The sequence below is a fragment of the Callorhinus ursinus genome, unplaced genomic scaffold (genome assembly GCF_003265705.2).
Source record: "Callorhinus ursinus isolate GAN/ISIS: 27379988/994484 unplaced genomic scaffold, GSC_fseal_2.0 scaffold11, whole genome shotgun sequence".
Classification (NCBI taxonomy): domain Eukaryota; kingdom Metazoa; phylum Chordata; class Mammalia; order Carnivora; family Otariidae; genus Callorhinus; species Callorhinus ursinus.
In genome coordinates this window covers 44,640,119-44,666,704 of record NW_027397073.1, presented here as the reverse complement: position 1 = coordinate 44,666,704, position 26,586 = coordinate 44,640,119, and the positions used below count along the sequence as shown (strand labels likewise).

The following is a 26,586-nucleotide window of genomic DNA, read 5'->3' as shown; positions in this document are numbered from 1 at the left end:
ATATTCATGACAATGCCCTGATCCACCGGTCTGTCTACCGTAACCTGAAGGTTATAAGGCTGGCAGGAGTTGGGGTGACAAATCCCCTATGGTGACTCTGAATCCTCACCACTTTCTTTTTCCCTCTGAATTCACAAGCCACATGGGTAATCCACTCTGAGGTCTAGCCACGGATTGACAGAGTGCCTCCCTATACAATGCTGCTCATGTTTAGCGTTCTCTGCTCCTGGAAAATTAGGGGAACACTGGCCCTGATTAGACTTTTGGCCCCGCTCAGTGATTTCTCAAGGATTCTGCCAGTGGTTTTTAAAGCGTAAAGAGGTCCCCTGAAGGTCATCCTGTACCCTGGGATGTATCTCACGGGCCTGGCCTTGAACTACCTCAGGCCACCAGGTGTTCTTGACCATCTCTACTGGACCATCTGGCTCCATCTCTCCCTTTACCGTGCCGTCCCTTCTGGTCTCCGGGGCAGAGTGCCGTCTGCGCTGGGCCAGGGGACGCTGGGCTCCGCTTGGCCATCAGCCCCCCAACGCTCACTTGCCTTCAAGCGTCTGCCAGCTCCAGAACTAAAAAGGCCCTTTTGTTGTTGTTACCATTTTCTGCACGGTTAAGCTCACACCGGCCATTCGTTTTCTTGGCAGGCTCCTTCATATTCGTCTTTCTCTACTTCCTAACACACGCTTCTAGTCTCGGCTCATCAGAGAACGCCCTGCAGAGCAGGCTCACTGCCCACAGCTGCTTTCCTTAGGAACCTCGTCCTCCTTTCCTTCCTCAATCAGGATCATTGGATTTTATTGTCTAAATCCCACATATTTTAGAGTTTTATCAAGTTTCCCTTTAGACTCTCTGACCTTGTGCTCATTTTCTTCTGCTCTCTGAATCTTTTGAAATCTTCTTTCCTTACCCCTTGGTTCCTATCTGGCAACACCCACCATTCCTTTCTTTGGCTTTTACAACCTGTAGACAACTCAGTCTCTTATCCCCAAGGTATGAAGCGGAAATGAGCAGGACCTTATGCGGCAGCAGCACGTTTGGCCCCAGACCTTCCTACCTACCTTTCTTCCTTCTTTCTTTCCTCCCTCCCTCCTTCCTTCCAAGATTTTGTTTATTTATTTTAGAGAGAGAGAGAGAGAGAGAGAAAGCATGAGCAGGGGGAGGAGGGCCGGTGGAGGGGAGAGGGAGAGAGAATCTCAAGCCGACTCTGAGCTGAGTGCAGAGCCCCACGGGGGGCTCCACCTCATCACAACCTGGGCCAAGCCCAAGAATCGGATGCTCAACCGATGGAGCCACCCAGGCGCCCCTGGCCCCAGATTTTCTTTTGAGGGAAATGAGCCCAAAGCATCCACATATGCTTTCAGCAAAGCAACTCCAGAATGTACTAGATGCCATCATCCCTCTGCCCTGCTTCCGTACCAATTTTATCTTCTCTCATTTAGAAAGCATCATTCATATTTCTTGCTTAACTTCATATCCAGATAAAGGAAAATAGATTATTCAGACCTATTATCATGTTTAAATAATTTTAAAATCCTAGAATACGTATTTTTAAAATAATTTCTTTTTTGGGGATTTACAGTGGTTTTTTGAGGCACAGAAAGATCAAGATCCCATTTTACAGACGAATAAATTGAGCTTTGCTAAGACCCTGGAGATCGGTACATGGAACAAGAACGTAAATACGGGAGGACCCCAAAATGCAAACGGACCATGTTTTGAAAGCTTATTTCTTGATTAAATATTTGGAATTCAGAAAACATTCTCCCTAGAGGGAGGAAAGGGATGTAGACTGTTCATTAGTTTCCAATTGCTGCTGTAAGAAATCACCACACATTTGGTGGCTTAAAACAACACAGACTCGCTCTTGTACGGTCCTGGCAGTCCGAAGTCCGAGATGGGGCTTAGGACTAGCTAGTTGAGCTGCCTTCCTTCAGACGGCTCTGGGTGGGTGGGGGGCGGGGGGGGATGCGCCTGGCTCAGTGGTTAAGCGTCTGCCTTCAGCTCAGGTCATGATCCCAGGGTCCTGGGATCAAGCCCCGCATCGGGCTCCCTGCTCAGCGGGAGGCCTGCTTCTCCCTCTCCCACTCCCCCTGCTTGTGTTCCCTCTCTTGCTGTCTCTCTCTCTGTGTCAAATAAATAAATAAAATCTTAAAAAAAAAAAAAAAAAGAAGGCTCTAGGGGACAATGGCTTTCCTGGCCCTTTCCAGCATCCCCGAGGGGAGGCTGCCTGCATTCCTTGGCTCCTGGCCAACAATCACATTACTTCCTTCATCACCTCTTCTCTGACTCTGACCCTCCTCCCTCCCTCTTTCACTTATAAGGACCTTTGCGATTCCACTGGGCCCACCTGGATTATACAGGATAATCTCCCCATTTCAAGACTCTTAATCACATCTGCAAAGTCCCTTTGGCAACATAAGGTCATCTATTCTGGGAATTAGGATGTGGACCCCCTTGGGGGTCATCATACAGCTCGCCACACACATTTACTGGTTCCACCAAACAGTTCAGAGGTTTATTTAACTCCTAATGGCCTTGAAGTTTTATACAGTAGTTGGCACATCCTTCCACTCAAAAGCAACTCAGCCACTTGTTCATTTTAAAATCTGTTCATGTGCCAGACGCCATGCTAGATGCTGTGGGTACAAAGAGGGTTTTTCTCTGCGGAACGTGTCCAGTTCATCCTGGGAGCTCTGGGACCTCCTCCGCATGGCTCCAGGGCCCCCCAGGCAGTGCCTGGCTCCCCAGAGGTCAGGGGATGTATATATCAAGGGGCCCACAAAGCAGGGGCACCAAGAAAACGAGGGAAATGAAGGATTTTATATTTTACATTTCAAAAATAGAATCGAGGTAGTAGTCAGAAAAAAAATCTCTGCAGGACTTAACTTCCTTTAGTTTTAAAATTTTGGGGTTTTTGTTTGTTTTGTTTTGTTTTTTTTGGTGGGAGGTGGGCCACCATAGACTTTCCAGTATTTCAGGTTTGGGGTGTCTAAAATTCTTAATTTCCCTGGCTCTGCAATACTTTTTTTTTTTTTCTTTAAAAGGACTTAGTATTTTTACAGACGTTTTAGGTTCACAGTTAAAATTGAAGGGAGGGCGCCTGGGTGGCTCAGTTGGTTAAGCGACTGCCTTCGGCTCAGGTCATGATCCTGGAGTCCCGAGATCGAGTCCCGCATCGGGCTCCCCGCTCAGCGGGGAGTCTGCTTCTCCCTCTGACCCTCCCCCCTCTCATGTGCTCTCTCTCTCATTCTTTCTCTCAAATAAATAAATAAAATCTTTAAAAAAAAATTGAAGGGAAAGGGGCGCCTGGGTGGCTCAGTCAGTTAAGTGTCTGACTCTTGGTTTCCACTCAGGTCCTGATCTCAGGTTGGAGACAGAGCCCTGCTTGGGGTTCCATGCTCAGCGGGGAGTCGGCTTCTCCTCTCCTTGTCCCTCTGCCCCTCCCCCAGAGCGCTCTCTCTCTAAAATAAATAAAGTCAAATCTATAAATAAATAAATAAATAAATAAAATTTAGGGGCTCAGTTGGTTAAGCGACTGCCTTCGGCTCAGGTCATGATCCTGGAGTCCCGGGATCGAGTCCCGCATCGGGCTTCCTGCTCAGCAGGGGAGTCTGCTTCTCCCTCTGACCCTCCCCCTCTCATGCGCTCTCTCTCTCTGTCTCATTCTTTCTCTCTCAAATAAATAAATAAAATCTTTTAAAAAATTTAAAAAAAATTTAGGGGAAAGTACAGAGACTTCCCATACACCCCGGTCCCCACACATGCACAACTTCCCCGTTCTCAACATCTACCACCAGAGTGGCGCATGTGTTACAACTGATGAACCTACATGATCACCCAAAGTCCACAGGTTATATATACTAGGATTCACTTTTGCCATTGTACATCCTACGGGTTTGGACAAATGTATAATGACATGTCCCCACCATTCTGGTACCAGACAGAGGAGCTGCCCGACCCTCCTCTGGGCTCTGCCTGTTCATCCCTCCCACCCCCCAAGCCCCTTTCCTTTCTTCAAAGCCCAGAAAGACTGGCCCACCTGCTCCTTTTGCCCCTGCTACCATGTGAGACTTCCGGCCAGGAGGCTGCCTCCTTCCCACCCAGCAGCGCCAACTTTCAGCTTCTCCTGATTACTCCTGTGTCTCTGGGGGGAGGATATCCAGCCTGACATTTAGCCTGACGCCCAGTGAAGGAAAAAGAAGCAGTGGCAAGGTGCCCCCTCTCCACCTGAACGCAGACCGATCTGCATTCTTAAGCCACACCCTGGCTTGGCAAGTCACCTGGATACTAACGCAGGGGTGAGGCCTGATGTGTAGGGCGGGGCGAGGGCAGGGGCTAGAGATGCTATCTGAGATGGTAGCGGGGCTGCCGGCTGGCTGTTCTGCCTGCCTCCCAGTCCTCCTCTTTGGGTGCTGCAGCTAGCCTTGCCTCTGAGGGAGTGTCCTCGGGAAAGGGAGAGAAGGGGCCCCAGGCAGGGGTACTAGGAGTCCTAGTCTCTGCACCAGTGACGCAAATACTAGGGGGCAGCAGCTGAGACGATGGGCTGGGGCAGCCGTCCTAAATAGGCACTCTCTTAGGTACTGGAGAAGAGGCGACTTCTTGGGGGTCCACCCAGCTCACCACTCTGCCTTCTCCAAGGAAGTCTGACCCTCCAGAGTGAGCGCCCACAAGCCACATCTACGTGCCACAGCGGATTGGCTAAAGCCTGAGCACTGGAGCCACTTGAGCCAATCAGATGGTCTCTGTAGAACCAAGGAAGGGGAAAGAAACCCCGGGCATTGCTGGGGCAGAGCCATGGGCATCACTCTAGAAGGAGTCTGTGGCCTCCCACGTCTGAGGTCCTTAGAGTTGCCCTGGTATTTCCACCTCTGAGAGAATGCTCCCGCTAATTCTATGAGATAAGCTAGGATCCGTCCCATAAAACGTTCCTTCCTCTCTTTCTTCCTGGCTCTCAAGTGGGGCTGATTTTGACCCTAAAGGACATTTAGCAAAGTCTGGAGACTTCTGGGAGAGGGGAGTGGGTGCTGCTGGCATGTGGTGTGTGGGCGCCAGGGGTCCTGCTCAACATCCTACAGCACACAGGACAGCCCCGCCACAGAGAACGATTCGGCTCAAAACGCTGACAGTGCAACATGAGAAACTCCGAGCTTGACCGAGATCATTTCTGTTGCAACCTAAGGAACACAGAAGTCACCCTGATCGATGGTCAGTCCGAGCATCATTAACGAACATGCTAGCATTCAAACACATATGGTTACTAATGTGATGTAATATGAAGTGCACAGTATCACCAGAGATGTATTCTCACCAAAACGTTTAACCTAAACCCATCGGGCTTTCAGATATAGTTTGCAGTTTACGGGACATCAGAGGCTAGAGTAATGAACTAAACTATCTATGACATGGCAGCCAGACAAATCCAGAAAGGGGGCATTCTGTGGGGCACCTGGCCCGGTTTCTTCAGAGAGTCAGCATCATATAAAAAGTGACAGACTACGCTAGGTAATAAAAGGAAGGAACATAACTGGATTCAATATGTGGTCTCACATCAGATACCGTCTCGGAAAAACCACCTGCAAAGGATATTTTGGGGTCAAGCTGGGAAATTTGAATATGGTTCCAGTATTAGAGAAAATCCAATTTTATTGAAACAGGAAGATAGAGATTATTATCTGAAATAAGGATAGAAAAAGATCCAGAAGGCCATGCATGCACTAAGGTTTTAATACTGGCAATCTCTGAGGGGTGGGAGTATGGGGCTTAAACATTTTTCAAATTTTCTACAATGTGCATATCCATTTCTATAATATTAACAGGTTATTAGAAATAACTAATACATTTTTAAAAAGATTTTATTTATTTATTTGACAGAGAGAGACAGCAAGAGAGGGAACACAAGCAGCGGGAGTGGGAGAGGGAGAAGCAGGCTTCCCGCCGAGCAGGGAGCCCGACGCGGGGCTCGATCCCAGGGCCCTGGGATCATGACCCGAGCCGAAGGCGGACGCTTAACGACTGAGCCATCCAGGCGCCCTGACTCATACACTTTTAAACTTAAGCCAGGGATAGGTAAGTTGTGCGCTGCCTGTTAGCAAAGTTTTCTTTATCTAGGAAGGGTGGACATTCATCTGAGACCACAGAAGATGCTAGCAACGTGGGGAACATTTACCAAAGATGCTCAGAATACAAGCCTAGAAAGAGGTAATTTTTTGTGCTTCCCCATCAAAAAGGGAACCAAAGTTCTGGACTCCTGGTGTACCAGGAATGACAACTGTGTGTGTGTGTCTGCCTCTACAACACATGTACGTAAGCAGACAATAAAGCAACGATGAACAGGTCAGTATCATTGGGGGGGAGGGGAAATGAAGGCCAGTCACCTCCATAATAAAACAGTGCAGAGAAGTTCTATAATCACTTATTAGAGAACAGATTCCAGTGGCTTCCAGTGGGAGCAGGGCATAAGCAGCTGCCACTTCGTGGTGTTCTGAAATATGAAATGATCTAAATTGCTAAGAGGGGACCTAGCTCATACAGCATTATTTGCAGAATGGCATTTTAATGGGTGGGGGGTAGGATGCCGTGATGTCAACGCTGCATGCATTCGCTCAACCCAGCATTAAACAGCTGGAGAGGGAAGCCAGAAATCAAGGAACGCTTTCCCTACCAAACGCAGTTGAGACAGATTCTCTCCTCCTGCGGTGTCCCTTCTCCCAGGTCAGGAAACGGACTCCGACAAGGAAGAAAGCACCTATTGTGTTGTTTGGGGACGGGCAGACTGGGAGCTCATCTGTGTGCGCATCTGTATTTGTGGTCAGCACAAGCTGCCGCAGGAGCTGCATGGTCACCTCAGCTTCCATTCTCCTCCTGCTGCTCCTCCAGGTTCCAGAACGCCCCCTAATTTACAGCCTGTCGCCCGGAGGTTCCGTGGGAAACATTCCAGGGCCCTGGGAGACGTGAGTTTTATTTGACAAGCTTTTTGTCTTTTTCCCCAAGTGTGGGCTACAGCTAAATCCTTGGGCAATTAATGGGTACGTTTTGCACTTAGAATTGATGAACAGCAGGGCTCTGGAATCCTCAGCGAGCTCGAAAGGTGCAGAGAAGTAGCCATCCCCATCCTAGCCCACTGGGTGAGCCCTCAAGGGGCTGTCCTCAGGGATCGGCCACAGCTTAACTCCCCGTAAGGAAGTCTGTCTCTCTGCATCTAACCTGAATGCTCTTGAAGAACAAAGTAACACCTGCCATGGTTGAATGTGTTCAAATTCCTAGCTCCATTCCTGGGACAGATTGCAACTCACAACCAATGGCTGTCGTCATGTTCTAAGTGTAATTCCCCATCAGTTGCTTTGTATTTCCTGGAGTCTGCATCTTTTTGAATCATGGGATTACAAATTAATATTTTACCCTCCTAAGTTGCTTAGGAGGATGGTATTATACACACGTTTTATATCTGCCCTTTCGTCCTATAAGTTAGTGTATTGCCTACTTACACTTAGCTTCTCGTCTCCTGTAACTCTTTTGACCCTTTTCTGCTGTATTTAAGTTAATTAATACTAAGTAATTATTATGTGCCCACACACAATGTCCTTTAGAAAAACATAAAAATGTCCCTGCCCTTACAAAGAAGAGAGTCCTGCTATATACGTAAGTTCGCCAGAGTTTGAATGTGAGAAAGTACATGACCAGCTTTGGGGTAGGAACCAGAATCTGGTTTGAGTGTGGGTCTCACTTCATTCGTTTATATATCCATCTGTGCATTCATTCACTCATGCCATAAATATTCACATGCTTACTATGTGCCAGGGCTGAGCTAGTGTGACCAGCTTCGCCAACAACTATTCCCAGCCCCCATCCCTTGCTCATTCCTCTCACTATAGAGGCTAAAAAAGAAAAACACCCCTTTCTCAGCCTCCTTTGCCTGTAAGGGAGGCTTAGTTCTAGCCACTGATGGATAAAGGGAAAGTCTACTGGGGAATCCTCTGACAAGGACAAAATCTTGCGAGTTAAAAAGGCTTTTGCCCCATTCTCCTGCCTTGAATGAGGATGTGACACCTGGAGCTGCTGCAGCCACCTTACGACCTTGAGGTGACAAGCGTGAGGCCAAAACATCAACATTGAAGATGGCAAAACAAAAAGGGAGTCCTGGTCCTTGATGACATCACTGAACAGATATCACTGTCAATAACCATGGACCTCTGATTTCTTATGTGAGAAAATAAATCTCCATTAGTTTAAGGCATTGCTGATTGACTATTCCAACACCTGCAGCCAAAAGCACGTATAACTTACAGTTGGGTATACGGTGCCACACAATGAAGACAAATAATTACAAATGTACGTGTGTGACCATGGGGAGAATCACAGGGTACAGGCAAACCTAAGCTAGACTAGACATTGTATTCATCATTAGTCATGAATACAATGAGCCCTAATGACAAATGAAGGCCAGGAAAAGAGTGTTAGGCAAACAGAATGGTCTCTTTGAAGGGGGCAAGAACATAGTGTGCTGTGGAACTAAGGAAAGTCCTGTAGGGCGTATGTGTAGGTAAGAGTTGTGGGGGCGGGGGTGGTGGTGTGGAGCGCAGGGGCTGGAGCATTCTGGGCCTCATGGGTTCTGACAAGGATATGCTGCTTTGCTCCACAAACAATGAATGGGAAGCCTCTGCAGAGTTGTAAGCAAGAGCAAGTCATGGTAACACTATTTTTTTCAAAAAGTGTCCCTTGGTGAGGGATGGGGTGGGAGATGGCAGAGGATGGGGAGAGGCAGAAGGGTATGGCTATCAAAGGACACCGGGAGGGATCCTTGCCACGATGGAAATGCTCTGTGCCTTGACTATTTCAAGGTCAACATCCTGATTGTGCTGTTGTACTATCATTTTGCAAGATGTTACTACTGGGGGGGAATCGGGTAACATAGGATCTATTATTTCTTACAACTACATGAGAGTCTACAATGATTTTGAAATAGAAAATCTAATGAGAAAGTGTCTCCCGGTTTCAACATGGAGAGTAGATGGGCGGGGGGGAAGGGTGGGAGACGGAAATCAATTAGTCATCCAGAGAGCTGAGCCTTGGATAGGGAGGTGGGATGAGAAGAAGGAATTGATTCGAGAAGGATCCAGAAGGCACTACAGACTGGCTTGCTGATGGATCGTGTTTGGGAGATGAAGAAGGGGACAAAGTGCAGAATGACTTCCAGGTTCCTGCCTAAAGCAGGCAGATGGATTCTGACATTTTTTACAGAGATGGGACACAAAGCAAGGGGGCAAGTACCACAGTGGTAGTGGGGGTGGGGAGGTGGGCATGGCCAGCTATGATCAGGCAGCTTGAGGAGCCAATGAACTCTCCACGTAGAGATTCTGAGTGGTCATTTGGAAATGCAATCACCTTAAAAGAGAACTGAAAGTGAAATGTCCTTCCTTCACCCCTTTCCCCAGGTCCACTGCATTCCTTCTAGGAAAACATGAGTGATAAGGAAAACGTTGGCCCCCCCACCGTTGCCATATCACACTTTCAGCCCTTCCTTTTCTACTCGCTTACTTGCTCTCTGACACGGGAAGCCCAGACCTGATTGGTGAACGCCTGACATCCGAGGCGCCAGGTCTAATTACTGGGGAGGGGAGAGGGAGGGCACTGCTGAAGTCTGTGCCCACCTACAGCAGGCCCCCCCTCTTCCTCCCCTCCCTTCCCTCTCGCCCTGTGTCCAGTGCAGAACTCAGCCCCACTGCTTGTCTCCACGTGGGGCAAGTGCCTGCTTTCTAGAAGCGGTCCTGACTTTCTTCCTAGCTCTCTTCCGCCTGCAGCTGGTGTGAGGCCTGCTGCCTACAGGCACCAGCGCTCTCTGTCTGAGCCCGTGCATCCCCAGGCTTGCCGAGGGCTGCAGGCGGGAGACCTCCCTTGGGCCTCTGCGTGAGACGCTTGCCAGTGAGTGAAGTGGCCTGAAGGGAAGGCAGGAAAGAGGTTCAAAAGTTGGCACAGAAAGAAAAAAAAAACGACACGTTGAAAATTACCCTCGAAAACCCTCCAGGAAGTTGCCATCTGAGAAACAGACTCCCAATATGTTTTCCTTCCTGAACTGGAAGAGATCATCACTGGATAAAGTAGCTTACTTTCGTAAGGAGCCATGTTGCACAAACCAACTTCGTCTGTCTTTAAAGCCCGAATGACACTCAGCACCGTCGAGAGGTGCACTCTGGGAGGCCCCTGGGCGCTGCCACTGGTGGGGGAGCCACGGGGAGCCACGGGGTCACACGCTGCCTCAGGCTGATTTCAGGGCTGCCAGGAGTGCTCACGCGAGCTGCAGTCCTGACTCTTTCTCTTGCATTTCCTCACCAAATGTATACTTGGCAGGTGCCCCACCGCTCAAAATCCTGACGGGGAGAACGGACGGAGGCCCCCTGAGTCCTTACTAATTTGGGATCTAATCTTCTAGATCTTTTTGTGTATTTACGCACACATATTTTTTACATAAATACGAATATGGCTATGCATTTTCACTGAATGATAAAATCTTGGTGATTTCCCCCCCCCCACATCAGATAATAGAGCTATTGGTAAGGATGTGCCATTGCTGAATGTTTTTTTTAAGTTTTTGCTATTACAAATGATATGACCATAAAAAACATCCCACGTACATGTATCTTTGCATATTTATGCAACTATTTCTAGAAAATAAGTTGACTCCAAATTGCTAGATCAAAGAGTATGTGTGATTGAAAATATAAAAACTGCTGAATTGCCCTCCAAAAATGTTTATTCCCAACCGTGATGTGTATCCCCGACACTATATATTACCATTTTTTTACATTTTTGCCAATCTGATAGATAAAAAGGGTATCTCAATTTTTGTTTCTTTGATTCTACAGAGATTAAATATCTTTTTAAAATGCTTATTGGCAATTTCTATTTTTTTTCTTTGGGAGATTTTTGTTTCTGTCTAAAAATGTTTTCCATTGGGTTGTTTGTATGTCTCTTATAGATTTTAGGAATTCTTTTATTAATGATATTAATCTTTTATTGCAAATATTTCCTGTAGTCTAACACTTGTCTTTTATATGTGTGTGGTGTCTTTAATTAAACTTTTTTTTTTTTTTAAAGGCTACGTTCTGGGTGTTAAGTCTTCCTTAAGTAGGCCCTCTCTGCCTCAAAATTATGCTTTCAGAAATTCCTTTAGATTTTTTTTTCTGATATTTTTTATAGTTTTAATTTTTATGTTCATTTCTGGAATATCTGTGAACTTATGATATGAGATAGGGCTTTGGCTTTACATTTTTTTCCCAAATGTCTCTGTGCCAACTATCTCAGTGCCAACTACTGATTATTCCTTTGTTTTCCCACTGACTGAATTGCCACCTTTATAACATATCAGATTCCTTTATACACACATCTTCTCCGGACCCTATTCTTCTCCACTGACCTATTTGTTAATTTCAGCCCAGTCAGGATCACACTTTTTAATTACTCTAGCTCTCTAGTGTGTTCTGATGTCTGGTAGGATGCATCCGCCGCAGCCCACCATTACCACTACTATTATCATCCGTAATAATTTATTTAGCTATTCTTAAGCTCCGTTTCTTCTACGTACACTTTACAAATGGATCAAATTTCATTTTTAAAAAATTTGTGACTTAAATGGGTTTGTGCTGAATTTATCATCTGGGGACAGGTGACATCTTAACGATATCGAGGCTTCCCATCCCGGAACACAGAATTTCCTTTCATTTATACAACTCTTCTTTTATACTTTATGTAGAGATTTGCTGTTTTCTTAATCAGACTTTGCCCACTTCTTCTTAGGCTTGTTCCTAGGTATTATAAATTCTGTTGTTACTGTGAGTGGTATACCTTTCCATTATATCTTATGCTTCGCTCTTGCTATTCTGTAGGAAAGCTATCAATTGTGATATACTGATCCTGAATGAAGATGCTTTAAAGAGTTCTTCATTAGTTCTAACAGTACTGAGTTGATTCTTTAGAATCTATTTAAATATTAACAGCTGCAAAGATAACATTTGTGTATATTTCCTTTTAATATTAACACTTTCTGTTTGTTCTTCTTGTCTGATTCCATGGCCTAGAGTTGCCAGCCCAATGTGAGACTAACACCTGTTACTAACTTCAAAGAACAATCTAAAATTTTACGGTTAAGTATAATACTTGCTTTAAGTATCTGGGAGAAGAAGTCTATTAAGCTAAGGAGGTTTCCCTGTATTTCCTACCTTATTAAGATGTAGCAGAAATAAGCTTTGAATTTAATCAACTTCTTTTCAATGTGTTAAAATAAATTATAATTCAGTCTTTAAACAAAATCAGTCTGCTTTTGGTCACATAAAACTTTAATGACCATATCCTCTATTTCATGAAGACGGTGGAACCATGTCAGAGACCAGAGAGTTGGTATACGTTAAAAATGTAGAGCTTGAAATGTTCTGGGGAGCACATCAAAACAAATCACATATTTAATGCTATTGGTAATTTAACGTGAATCCCTCACCTTGAAATCATCAGGAATGAGGAGTTTTGATGTTCGTAGAAAATTCAAGATATATCTGAACATCTGTCCATCTCTGTCAATGAAATAATGTTGTTTGAGACTGTCCAAAACAATGGGCTCTGTACCATCAAAAAGTCTTCCGATTCTGTGATAGAAAAGAGGGAACAGTGAAAACAATTAGAATCGATTGTTTGGCCACTAAAACTAAGAGCTACCACTGTGAGTCACTGTCAAAGGTAGCAGGTTCAAAGATGGCAGTCAGGAAATATCACCCGGTATGTAGTTACGCTTCTCTGAGAAGTACTGGTCCTTGCTTGATAAATATTTCAGGACCAGACAAATCAAAATAGTCTCAGGCTTTCTCGAGTAAATCCTTTTATTCCCTGTCTGGTACCTGTAAAGAAAATGTCCCTGACATGGTGATTATGGCTAAGTGCTGTCACTGTGATAGAAGGGCATGTCTTTCCCCTGGGTTACTTAAAACCACCTTCTCTGCTACTTAAAAAAAAAAAAAAAAAAAAAAAAAAAATGTTATTGCTCCAAAGTGTCTTTTAAACAGATTCTATGGAGAAAGCAATTTCGTTTTTAAGAAATCTGTTTTCTGAGCTCTCCCCACCCATGAATCACAAACGTTCCAAAAATAAAGCAAGGCCTATATGCTAACATCTACATTTAATTATAGAAAGGAATCATTGAAAATATCACTAGTCTAGGAGAATATGTTTTCCATTAACAATATACAGTCTAGTTTCTTAGGTCTCAGCAAAAATCATTTGTCACAGCCAGGCATCATTATAAAAAATAAATATTTGACCACCCCAAAGATATGACCTAGTACTGGGACACGAGTGGCTACAGGTAATTTTTAAAAAACAGGAATCCACGATACATTTTTCCCATTATAGAGTTAACATTTGAACAGTGTAGCACAGTTAAAGCATTCTGCATCCATTCATTATCATTTATCCCTTTAAGGATGGCTGAACCTACATACTTCAGTATATATTCAGTTAATACACAGTGGTCACATCTGTACCATATACAAGTAGACAGCTGGCTAATGATAAATATCCTGTATCAGAAAATAGAGTTTACACACTAGAAATCACTTCCTTGACCCAAAAGGTGCACTGCACTTTTCATTAACAGTGTAGGTACGCAAATGGCTCCATTTTTTCATGAAAAGCTTTTTTGGAACTCATATCATGTGTCTCTGATATGGAACATCATTTTATTGCTTTGAAGACAATTTTGAAATCATATGTTGAAATGTGACAGAGGTAACGGTAAATCAATACTTTCACCCCTCCTAAAATACAACAGACAAACAGAGAAGCTGCTTTCCCTCCTTCCCCCCAAAGAAAAGCTTGGGAATTTGTTTCAATAAAAATCTTTTAAAGATAATTAGAAAACTCACATCCTACCTGAAGGTAGTAAGTGCAAAGAAGAAAGCAACTAATTACAGTCAGGTCCTATTTCTAAAACTCAATATATTTTTCTCAGCTGATGTTTTTGTCCAACTTTCCATGAATGGAGGGTGATTCACAATTCCTTCCTTCCACAATTTTATCCAGGGTGTGGCTCCCAACCATCCTAGGACTCCTTCACCGCATGCAACCTTGTCATTCATTCCCCATTAACACATCAATCAAACAGGCTACAGAAAGAGGCAGTGAAACTGAAACACACTTAGTCACTTACTCACAGTGTTTCCAGGACAGTTTGGTGTCGGATGGGAAAGAACGAGACTTGTTTGCTTATTACTAAGACATTTTACTCTTCATTGTTAACATGCTAAATTTACGGTTGACAGGGGAAGAAAAGGGAGTTCTATTTATTAAGTGCTGTCCAGATAGCATGCACTATCCTTAGCACTTCATGGATGTAAAGGATCCATTATCCTCCTTTTAAAGATGAAGAAATAGGCTCAAAATGATGAGTAACTTGCCCAACTAGTTAAGTAGCATTGAGGGATTTGTGCACAGCCTGTTTGATCGTAAAGGGGCCTCCCTACAACGAGTGGAATGAAAAGAATTACCACTATCGAAGGAAAGCTTTTGGTCTAGTTTGTACTTTCTATCTTCTGTTTGTTTAGCAAGAGCTTTGCAATGAAATCCAAGTGTGTATATTGATTATTTTTGTGGCCTGTAATGTGTTAGTATCAGTGACTGCAAGTCACTTTAGTCAAGAGATGCAAAGTAAATATTTTATTCTTAAATAAATCCTATGCTTATTTTCTTAGAAGCTCATTTTCAAAATCTAGACCTGGATGTACTCTGGCAAAGCATGAGTGATTAGTAAATCTCTATGGAGTCAACGAGTAAAGGAGTGACCGAGTGGTGAGGGGAACTTGGCTCGGCCCTTTCCTAGCTGTAATCTGGGGGAACTGACTTCTCTGTATCTCCATTTCGCTTATAAAATGTCTGTTTCTGGGCGCCTGGGTGGCTCCATCTGCTAAGCCTCTTGCCTTCGTCGTCCTGGGTCCCCCATCGGGCTCCCTGCCCAGCGGGGAGCCTGCTTCTCCCTCGGCCCCTCCGCCTGCTCGGGATCTCTCCCTCTCAAATGAGTAACATCTTTAAAAAAAAAATAAAATGTCTATTTCTCTTATAAAATTGCCCCTTTTCTCAGGGTTGATGAGAAAATTAATCATGGCACGCTCAGAAAGAGCACAGCAGGAGAAGGTATCCCAAATTAGCAAACAAAGATTTCTGTGAAAGCCCATCTCAGAAGACAGCAGGTCCTCTAAGAAAAAGGAACAATCTGGGTTGAAGTGTCTTGTTAGAGACCTTAGTGACGTAGGAGAGATGTGCCATTTAAAAAGCTTTTAGGGTGGAATCACACCCCCCCACCCACACCCACACCCGCACCCGCACCCCACCCACTTCTGGCAGATACAGGGAATCGGGCCTAGTTGCAATGAGAAGCACCTGCGCATGGCACGAGGCCAAGCTGGGAGGCGCAAAGGGACGAGCTGGGGGGGAAACGTGAAAGGAGGCCCAGCATAGGCCAGAGGGGCGGCTGGGTGATGCACCGGGGCGAGCTGGGTCTCCAGTCGGAATCACTCAGGCCGAAAGAGGGCGGAAGCTGAGGAGAGAGGGCTGGTGCCCAGCGCACGGCTGAGGAGCCCCAGCGAGGCGCAGAACCCCGCGCGGGGCGGCGGGCCCGGAACCTTGGCCGCCAGCTCGCGCCGGGCCCGGGAGGCTCCGCCTGGAGGACCGGGAGGAGCGAAGGGAGAGGCCCGAGGATGGTGGCAACCGTACCCCGGCCGGGCCGGCCCCGCTCAGGGCACCAGCCGGGTGGTCTGGGCGGCAGCTGAGCGGGGCAAGCGCTGTGGGGGGACTGGCAAGGCTTGGGGAGGACGAGCCCGTGGGCCTCGCCACGGCACATTACCGTCCGGGGTGCAGGGCCTCTCCGAGAAGGAGGCGGCCCCATAGCTGAGACACCAAATGTTAGGAGCAGTAAAGGGCAACGTTATGCTGCTGATTTTTTTTAACTTTAAAAGGAAGCACCTTCTGAGCTGTGAAAACAATGCGGAAGGACAGGGCGGTGCCAATGACCGTAAAATGGCGTCCTGGGGTCTGTTTTGCAAGTGCTCTGGAAAAGCATTGTTTGGCTAAGCAAATAAGGGGGAACATGGGCAAGGGCTGTATTTCTTGTGGACATATGAATGGAGTTACAAATCAAACTGCAGTGATTTGTAAACTCTGGTGCCTGAAAACTACGTGGAACTGATTACCGTTTACTAACCTTGGAGAACATTCCTGTTTTCCAACTGACCAAGACCAAGCTGGCTCCGGATGAGGTATGGCCGCCTTGGGTTTTGGTGTTTTTTGTTTTGTTTTGTTTTGTTTTGTTTTTGACACTCATTGAACCAAACAGCAATGCTGAGAAAAAAAAGTCCTTCCACGATTGTATTTTTTTTTTTACATTTATTTTTTAACATTTTGTTTTGGACAGTTTCAAACTTATGCCACCGTAGAGAAAATTATATAATGAACCCCCATGGGTCCATCCTGCTTCAAAAGCTATCAACCCTTGGCCAAGCTTGTTTCACCTATACTTCTACTGATCCCTCTCCCCCAGTGGGATTTTTATCCAGTAAACCCTAAACATCCTGTCATTATCTACAAATATTTCACTAACTAATAAGAATACAAAGGTTCACTAAAAGTATGCATTAAAAGATAACTGAAATGTATTTCTCTTTTTAATATTAACACTGTTGATTATTGTTTATGGAACAAATAATGCAGGATCAAGTCTCCAAGGAAATTAAGCTCCTTCTTGTGGAAAGTAAGTCTGGTTCCCCACTATGGCTCCCCCCCTTCCCTGGTATTGAAGAATGCTCTTAAATGAAAAAGAGGTTAGGGACAGGGCCCGATATACCTGGCTTAGTGTGACTCCGTCATTAAGAATTTATTTTTTCCCATGCATTCATTCATAGGATCTGGTTTCTTTAATTTACTGTGACTCGGTTCTTTAAGAATTTCCTTTTATTGCGCAGTCATTCAATTATTTATTCTACCCATATTCATTGATCTTGACCATGTGAAATTCAGGGAACACTGTGGTAAATAAACCACACATTCCTTGCTTTCGTGCAATTTAACAGTCTGTGGGGTTGGGAATGCAGATCAAGTGCAGTGTGTCACTGGGTGTGCAGAGTGGGTTACGGGAGTACAGAGGAGGTGCACCTGACTCAACTCTGGGGAGGCATGGAACAAAGAGAAAGTTCAGTGGAGACCTGAGGGACAAGCAGAAGTTGGCCAAGTACCAGGGTGGCAGGTAAGGTCAGGTAAGAAAGGAGAGGGGTAGGAAAGATAGAAAGGCTTGAAAGGCTAGAAGAAACCTGGCATGTGATTACTCCCTACTGGGGCAGAGGCAGGCTGCCTGAAAAACGAGGCTGGAGCAGCAGAGTCAGATCGTGAAAAGCTGTATAAGCCAGGTCAAGGAGTCTGGGTTCAGTTTCGAGGCTGATGGGGGCTGATGTCAGGCTATGCTCTCCAATGATGTTAAGGAAAAGAACAAATTTAGAAGTGAGATTGAATGAAACACCAATCTGAAATCACATCTCCTCAAAGATGCAGTTTGTGGCTTGGCCACATCCTTTCTCCTCTGCTTTTGACTGTGTTATTTGCATACAGCAGTGGGTCTTAGCCCTGGTGGCACACTGAATCACTGGAGGAGCTTTTAAAAAATAGTGCCAGATATTATGATGTAATTACTGCTTAGGGTTGGGGCCCAGGCATCTCTCCAAATTAGTCTGATGAACAGCTGAGTTGAGAACCAGTGCAAAGGAGGATGAGCATAGACTAAAGAACAAGTCAACATCATGGACTTGAGAGATTTTCAGTTAATCATTCTGTCACTTTGAACTGTCACAGCACCTCTTCCTAAATAGCCAACCACACTTTTAGAAGGGAAGATCTCCAGGATGACCTAGATCAACGTCCCATTTTACAAATGGAGAAACGAGTCCCAAATACATAATGCGCAAGGATGCACAGCTGGCTAGACACAGAGCTGGCTCTGAATGCACCATGCTGTCCCTGGGGTAATGGGCAGAGGTCACATTCAAGCCCGTGGAGGCCAACTGCTCAAATGCTAGTTACTATTTATTGAATTGTATTATGTGCCAAAGAGTGAGCTGGCTGTTTTATGGGCTTTATCTCATTTGGTTTTACAATGATCCTATGAGGTGGCCATATTATTCTCATTTCACAGACGAGGAATCTGAAGCCCAGAATGGTTGTCACTTGGCTTAAGTTACAATCTGGGTCTGATTCTAAAGCCTGTGTCCTTGACCAGTAATTTATAATGCCTTTTCATGTGCAATTTCAAACAAAGAAAGAAAATGGCAATTCAACAACTTTCCTTGAGAAATGCACAATTTTTATAGTTCAGTGGAGTCTGCTAATGTTGCATATTATCCCAAGAAAATTTGGTGATTATCAACTTTGTAGAGAAACTATTTAATAGCCGTGAAACAAAAAGTTGAGGCTCAGGGGCTGGGTATAGGCATACTGAGTAGGTACCCGAAACTCAACGGAATCCAATCAGAACGCTCCAAGACTTCAGAGGTTACTTCCAAACTGCTGGTACAATGTGAAGGGGCATAAAATGGGATGGGAAAGTGAGCATTCTTAGGACAATGACAACTTCTGGGGAGAGGAATGACACATGAGGTTCCAACTCCATTTACCTTGCAGCCCTGGTGTTCCCTTATATGCTGTGACCATACATTTAACTCTGACACACCCCAGTGGGATTGGTCACTTCACAGCTAAGGAGAGATTTCCAACGCGTCCAAGGCTCCGCACACCCCACCCTCCTCCTGCCACCGGGTGAACACCACGTCACATCAAGCACCATGGTGTGTAATATGACACCGGGCCCCGCTTTTCTAGAGGCAAGCGGGGTTAATCCTTTCTGTTCTCCAGAGCCAGAAGGCACATGATAATTATACAGTGAGAGAGGCAATAAGAGAAGCGTTCATCTGCAGTGGCACGGGATCCACTGGCTCAGGAAGGGTGGAGAAGACCCTGCCCAGGGCAGAGAACAAAGTGCCAAAGACAGACCAAAGGGTAAAAGGCAGAAGACGGGTGGCTGGGCTGTGTCACCCACTTAGCTTCCCTTTGCCAAGAAAGGCCTTTTTCTCTACTCCCGGGCTTCCAAGCCAAGGAAAATATGGTTTGGACACAAGGAAAAGATCTCATTTAGTTTCTGGTCCATATTTATTTTGCTGCGTAAGAGAATAAGAGGCAACTGACAAATTACCCCTCTTAGCATCTGGGGGCTATTTTTAAATTATAAAAGCGAGACCTACTCGTTGAAAATTGGAAAAGTGTAGAGGACACAGAAGCAGCAGAACAGAAAAACAATCTGCCATTAGCCCACCAATTAGGACATTACTTTTTCAAAAAATCCCATTTGAAGAGGATTTTTCTATGAATAATTTTGTTTTCAGAAGCACTTGGACCTTCATACTTTTTTAGGTCAACTATTCCAAGTTAGTCTGTTATGTTAGGAAGTGATGTCTACTGCTCCAAGTTACATTCCCCACCGAGTTTCTGTCCTAATATTTGAAACCTACAGCATATGGGGTATAGAGCTGGGTGAAGGTGGGCATGTTTGTGCCGGTGCGAACGTTGAGTGTGCAGGGGTGTGCCCGCGTGTGATAGGTGTGTGGATAGCTGTCAATGCAGGTGAAACCAGACTCAGGACAGCAGACATGGAGAGAGGAGGCAGTCTTGCAACCAGGGGGTGCCTCCTCCCCTTTTCTGCTGAGATGGGAAAGGAGGGAAACGGTGGAAGGGAAGAGACGTGCTAGATTGATACCTGAAATTTAGACCCTCGGGAGTTCAATATTGTAGTCTCCCTCTCTTTGCATATATTTTTAAATGTCCATAATAAAAAAGTATTTCTTTAAAAAAAAAGAGGGGGGAATGCCTGGTATGATTATAATGTTTAAAAAGAAAGAAATCACAGTCCACTTACTGTTTGAGAAGCCTGAATTATCATAAACAGTGTTTAATATGCTTCAAGTGTTATAACTGTTAGAACAATTCTAGGAAGAGTTCTTTATAGTTCCCACACGTGGGAAATTTCCTCTATATTTCATGAACACAGATACAAATTAATTCAGAGCTTGTTATAGAAATGGACAGAAGTAATTTAAGAGAATGGAGAAAATACCTTCTTGGTAAGAACAAACAAAACAAATTGTATCTACTTATGGGGAAGTTATGTTTCCAGTACTGTTCCCTGAGGCAGCATCATTTTCTTAAATGATACACACAACTGAAGAAACCAGGGGAGAAAGGAAAAGCAAGTTTAAAATATAAGAAAAACTAAGAGAGCAAAACAACTCTGGAACTCGGCGTTTTGGAGAATTGATCTCTGCTGGGACTACTGTCGGAGGAGGGGGAGTTCGGGGCCACTCGGGGCTGCTCATCCTCTAAGAATCTCATGAGTGCCCCCCAGGACTCTGACTAGAACCGTTTTTTGTTTTTTTAATTCTGAGAGTTACATTGACTGTTAACTGTGAAAAATGTATTATTACAATTAACATGATTTTTTTTAAACCACCAGAATTTATGTAAGTAGGCTTTTTATTTCTGCGTTTATTGAGTGGCTACCATATTCCTGGTGCTCTGCCAGGCCTTTCAAAATGAGGATGATGCAGTCCCACTGGGAATCAAGGAAGGACAGAGGGGGACCTCACTAGCCAAGGGCAGGGCAGGGAAGGCTTCCTGCAGGAGGCAATGTCTGTGCAGGGTCCTAGGGATCATGAGGTGTAAGGAGAAGGGCATGGGGCTTGGAAAAGGGATTTCAGGCAAGAAGGAACATGATGGTGGGAACAGAGCCAGTGAAGAGCATCTCTCTCAAAGTGTGGAGCCCAGTGGAACATGTAAGGGCACCGTTATTCCCAAGAGCTTGGGTATGGTGCTTTCTGGTGTGTTTTAGGAGCCCCCAACACATTGAGCCCTAAAACTCACAGACCTGGGTTTGAATCCTGACTCTACCATCTTTCAGACCAAATCAATGAATTTTGATGTCTTCATCTGAAAAATGGGATAATACCTAGCCCGAAGAATTCTTAGGAGAATAAATGGATGTCCGAAAAGAACTACATTTACTGAGAAGTCACTCTGTGCAGGACACTCGGACTGAGTGCTCACAGAATGCCTACTAGGTGGATGCTAGCAGCGCCGTTTTACAGGGATGCCGTGGCCAGCTTCTCAGCCCAGAGGCCAGAATTCACACTCAGGCAGCTGGACCGCAGACCGCAGCTCGGAGCCGCTCCCTGACTGCCTGGTGCTCACTCCTCGGCAGAACACTGCACCCGCCTGGCCCGGGCTCAGGAGACGCTGACAGATTTTCGTCCTTCGGCGATGGTGGGCTATGCCAAAACGGAATTCTGACTGTATATGAAATCCTGGAAGAAAACCTTTACAGTCACCTGGTCCTGTTCTCTGGTTTGAGCAAATGCCTGCTTAATAATGATTTCTAGAGCTATTTTTCTAAGCTCAGTCCAGGATCAGATCATCAAATCCTCCCTTGGGAGCCCACTGGGGTATTTTTGGCTCAAGCAGTTTCTGTTTAGGTTTTCTGTCGCTTTTTATTTGGGCAGGCGAGCATGCACAGGAGCACACGAGCCTGCCCCCATCGCCCACCCCGTCCTCCTCCCAGCAGTCTGTTCTCTATTGGGAGGGATTTTTGACACTCCTTTTTTCTCTTGATTTAAAGCTCTAGAATATGTTTTCCATTTTACAGTAATAATTACTCTTCAGAGAAAAAAATGTTATAATAGCCCACATTTTTTGAGTTTGTTAGACACAATGTTAAAAACTTTTCTGATTCACACCTCACAACAACTCCATAAAGTAATATTTTGACTTTACTGATGGAGAGACAGAGGCCAGAGCCATCAGATAACTCGCCGAGGGCCTCTGAGCTCTGCAGGCTCTTTTCCCCGTAGAGTGAGGGCCAGCCCATATGCTCCGTGCTGTCCCCAACCCTCAGTGGGCAATCCGTCCCAGAACATTCCACCCCCTTCCCCTTCCTGCTCTGGCCCCTCCCACCAGCCTTCATGCACCTTGCAGTGCCACTTCGGTTTTCTTGTTTCTAGTTTCTTGTTACACATGCAAACTCTTCCCTATGCGTTCCATTGACTTTAATCTGTTTTTCTAAGTGTGCTTATTCCTGGGCTTCTGAATATCAACAGACCTCATGACTGAAAGAGCGCTCTCCGGCATGAGGACACGTTCCTGATTTGTCTATCTGTGCATCAGGCTCCTAATGAACAGACTGGACTGGGCACCGCCCCCTGGGATTGTGCTCTCCTGGGGGCCCCACCCTCTCTTTGAGACTGTCAGCGACAACAGCATGTGGAAGGGAACCTCTCCCCATCTCCTCTGGTGTTTTACTGTTTCAGACTATGGGAGCTGGCTCCCAGCACGTCATAGTAGTCACTTCGAATGAAAACAGCGTATTCGTTATATTCCACTAGGCGAGGGCTATGGTGGAGCTAGCTGTTTCTATTTCCAATTTAACAATTTTTTGCCTGCTTGTCATGGGGCCAGCAAAACAACAGTGTACAGTGAAGTGCTTCAATATTCTGCTGAGTACCCATAAGTGAAAAACCAGAGACTTAACATGGTGCTTAATAAAAAGAGAAAGGACGAGAAAAATACAGTTTACCTAAAAAATGAGGTAAATGCTTTTTCAAAACCTAACAGAAGATGTATGGAAGAAAGCAAGTGAATCTACCCTGATTCCTTTGTACCCCTTCCCTGCTCCTCACACACGCACACACACACCAGGGCTGACACCGTTCAAGGGATGGTTCAACTGCTCAAGAGTAAGGAGAGGTGGTTGGATGAATGAAAATGACTAAACTCCTCTGTCCCTGCCTCACTTCAGAGTGACTAGGAAGCTTGAAAGCGTGTTCTTGAGACGAGGCTTTCAGAGACAAAGCCAAAGGGAGGAGATCTAGCCTCAGGACTGTGAGTTACATCTCTATAGAACGAAAGAAGGCTGCTAATTGGACGAGAGTCACATCTACTCAGCTTCAAAGGTATATCAACATGGTAAAGAACGTGTAAAATGTCCATACTGCCATTTTTTTAAAATTCCAATTGCTTATTCAAATCATGATGGACAACATGCCTGGTGGGCCTTTTATTCTGAGAAGGCTAAGATTTTGAATTTATGTCCCAAGAGTATTTAAATAATCACCAAGTCAAAATGACATATGAAAAACACTAAGTTTCTATCACCTCGTGATTCAAAGACAACATTCTCGGGTGTGTGTGGTTGGGAAACAAGGCACTCGGAGCTGACAGCATCCTGCCTTTGGCTACACCATGGTCAACAGTGCGCTGTTGTAGGTGTGTGTCTTGTGTAACCATCTCCGCCCTGCTGGGGTTTATCATAGTTCAAGAATTTACCCCGAGGCACCAAGCTGGTCCTTAGACAGCTAAGCAGTGGGTGTTAGCAATCTGTATTCCTCCCTGTCCCTTCCAACAAAACTCAGAACCAAGCCCTAACCTGCAAAACTTTAAAGAAGTGAACGTCCCGGCTGATAAGAATTTCTTCTTTTTCCTCTTCCTTTTCAGATGGTCATTAAACAGAAGGTGACAAGTTACAGTCGTCACTGGACGCCACTGCTTCTCATCCTTGCCGCTCCATTTGAAAGTCCTTCGGGAGAGGCGCACGGAAGCCAGGGCTCATTGGACAAAGAAGTACTTGTGCTAAGTTCTAAAATCTACATAAAGGATTACAAATGGGTTCTTCAAGAGCCCCACAGAATGTGCACGTGGAAATATAAACTGTCCTGTCACTGTTTGGTGTTTTTAACCAGCCCAGACATGTAGCCATGGTGAAGACCAGAGCTTCATCCGTATTCAACACAGTTCCCTAGGTTCGTTGGTTGGTACCCCCTTTACTCCAGTCCGTCTGAATGTGTGTGACAATGTTCTCTGAATCCCGCCCTTCGTGGTGTCTTGTTCCTTCTGCAAAGTGTCATCAAAATGTTGATGTGTTGATGAAGTACCTTCCTTAGGGCCCCTCAGATTATGGCTCAGTGGGATACACTTAAGAGACCCTTCTCTTCTGCTTTGCTATTGACTGTTTGCACTGCTTTGAGACTAACGGAATTTCCATTTTTTTTAGGTAAGCTCTCAAGCCCTCGGGGCCTCCTAAACTGTTTCTTAAAAAAAAACAAAACAATTTTTGGAGGGATGGCAGGGGCCTTGACAAGTCTACTGAAACCACGCAGAAGTTCTGGAACACATCGGGCTCAGAGCACAAGAGCAAGTTTGGGCGTGCTCAGATCCACCTTCCAGTGATGAAGCCCTGGGCCTGGCAAGGTTCACCGCTGTTTCAAAGCGGTAGTTAGCTGGTACGCACAGTTGTAATTTATCTTCTGAATATGGCAACACAGTAAGAAAAACTGCGCAGAAATAAAAATAATCATTACCACCGAAAAAGATAAGCAGCAATGTCATTACTAAGCCAACTGACACAGGGCATTTACGTAGCAGCAGGAGGAAGCCATTACCCAGTGACAGCGTCATTTCCAGTGACACTGTATCTTGATGAGATTCAGATGGTCCAGCAACAGCTGATATTGTTGGGGGACCGAGACGCGGATTTTTTTTTTCCTCTAACATTTTTTTTTTTGTAAATGGGATCGCCACCAGATTGGAGCTTCTGGGCGTCTGCCTTTGGAATATGAATACACGACATGCATACAGTTGTAAGAGTACAACTGATTTCTCGATACCCGCACCCCCCCACCTCACCCTTCCTTCCCTTCTTTCTCCAGGGCCACCCTGGGCACACTCAGAAACCCGCCATGCAAGGCATTATGCCTCCCTTCGGCCTGCTGCGTTAAGGACCAATTGTTGCTTTTTTTTTTTTTTTTTAAGATTTTATTTATTTGAGAGAGACAGAGAGCAACCGAGCGAGCATGAGGTGGGGGAGGGGCAGAGGGAGAGAGACAAGCAGAATCCGTCCTGAGCGTGGAGCCCGACATGGGGCTCGATCCCAGGACCCCCGAGATCATGACCTGAGCCGAAGTCGGACACTTAGCTGACTGAGCCACCCAGGCGCCCCGAATTGTTGCTACTTTCTATCTTCAGGGAATCCTGAGAGTCATCTTTCAGAGGCAGAATATGGATAACCGATCTAGTTGAAGCTTTAAATCCTGCATTTTACTGAGAAGAAATGACATTTTAATGGGTTACTTCTATAATGATAATAGAACAAACTGGCAGATGTAGTGGACTCGATTTTTCTATGAACATACCTCAGCTTTCAGCAGAGGGCATTTCTGTGCTCGGTGGGCCCATCAGGGATCCTTCAGTGTGACTTTCTGAGGTTTACTATTATTATTATTATTATTATTATTATTATTTTGGTTTACTATTATGTTTAAAATTCTCAAAATCTGAATTTTGAGAATTTTACATGATATTTTTACAATATCATGTTTGGGTTTTAAATAATAAATGCTTCTGTTTGGAATTTAAGGGGGGAAAAGTTTATTTTCTGCATTGGCTTCATACAGAAGACTCCCCCAACTTGGGACTAACTTGCATTGTTTTATTGCAGCCACAAACACACACAGCACAGACACCTCACGGTGTCTTCCTTTCTGATACAAAGAGATTTCACATCTCTACAAAGTGGATCATGGCAGCCTGGGAAGAGGCTAGCCAGTATTTGGCAGACACAAGAATAACACTGTGGCGTGTAATACTCCTGCCCACAGAACTCTCCCCAATGACCAAAATGCAGTTCATCTTCTGGAAATTCACCTAAAATGTTTCAGTGTTGGTCCTCGTTTGCCATAAAGTAGGTCTCGAAGCACTCCACTCGAATCGGTTATGTGGCTGACAGAAGCTACACTTTGTTTTGTCTTGAAGAAACTAAACGGTTTGAGGAGCCAAAGTCACATGAGATCCACAAGCTGGGTTGTGTGAAATAACATTGTCAATTCTAAGCCCTTATAATGGAACTGTCCTTAAGACACAGTAAAGTGAAGTATATTTTTCACCTATTAACTTTGTGAAAGATTACCAGAATCTTCTATGAGCTACCTACTAATTAACTTTTCAAATAAGTAAATAGAACATAGACTTTGTTATTATAAAGTACTTTCTTGTATCATGAGGGGAAACATGAAAATACAATGAAAAACAGAGCAAAAATGACCTTGACATTGCTCAGTGACACTATTCCTTATGACATATCAAAAGGAGTACTGTTAGTATTATTGTCCCAAATGATGAGAATCAAGGCAGAATCAGTAAGAAAAGTCTCACTTTAACGACCTATCTCCTGCCACACCACTGCCATGCCCACCCTGCCCAGGACACTGGCACGTTTCTCTTCCACACCCTCCTCTACAGACCTGGTGCCCAAACTCTGAGCTGCAGGTGCATCGCCCGATGCTGATGAAAACTGCAGACTCCACTCAGATCCTGGCATGCTACTGGTCAGGCGAATGCTGGGCAGGGCCCAGGAATCTGCAATTTTGACTCTGGTGTGCGGGGATTAGAGAGGAGGTATCGGCTGGAGGAAAACATTCAGAA

General features: G+C 45.1%; 1 protein-coding gene across 6 annotated transcripts in view; it reads right to left on the bottom strand.

Moving 5' to 3' along the window:
• Nucleotides 1-26,586, bottom strand: part of KCTD1 (potassium channel tetramerization domain containing 1) — a 175,681-nt gene that overhangs the window by 8,637 nt on the left and 140,458 nt on the right. For all 6 annotated transcript variants that reach the window (XM_073898381.1, XM_073898384.1, XM_073898382.1 and 3 more), the window contains exon 3: nucleotides 12,485-12,629. In XM_073898381.1, coding sequence (XP_073754482.1) covers nucleotides 12,485-12,629 — 145 coding nt within the window. The remainder of the gene's footprint in view (nucleotides 1-12,484; nucleotides 12,630-26,586) is intronic.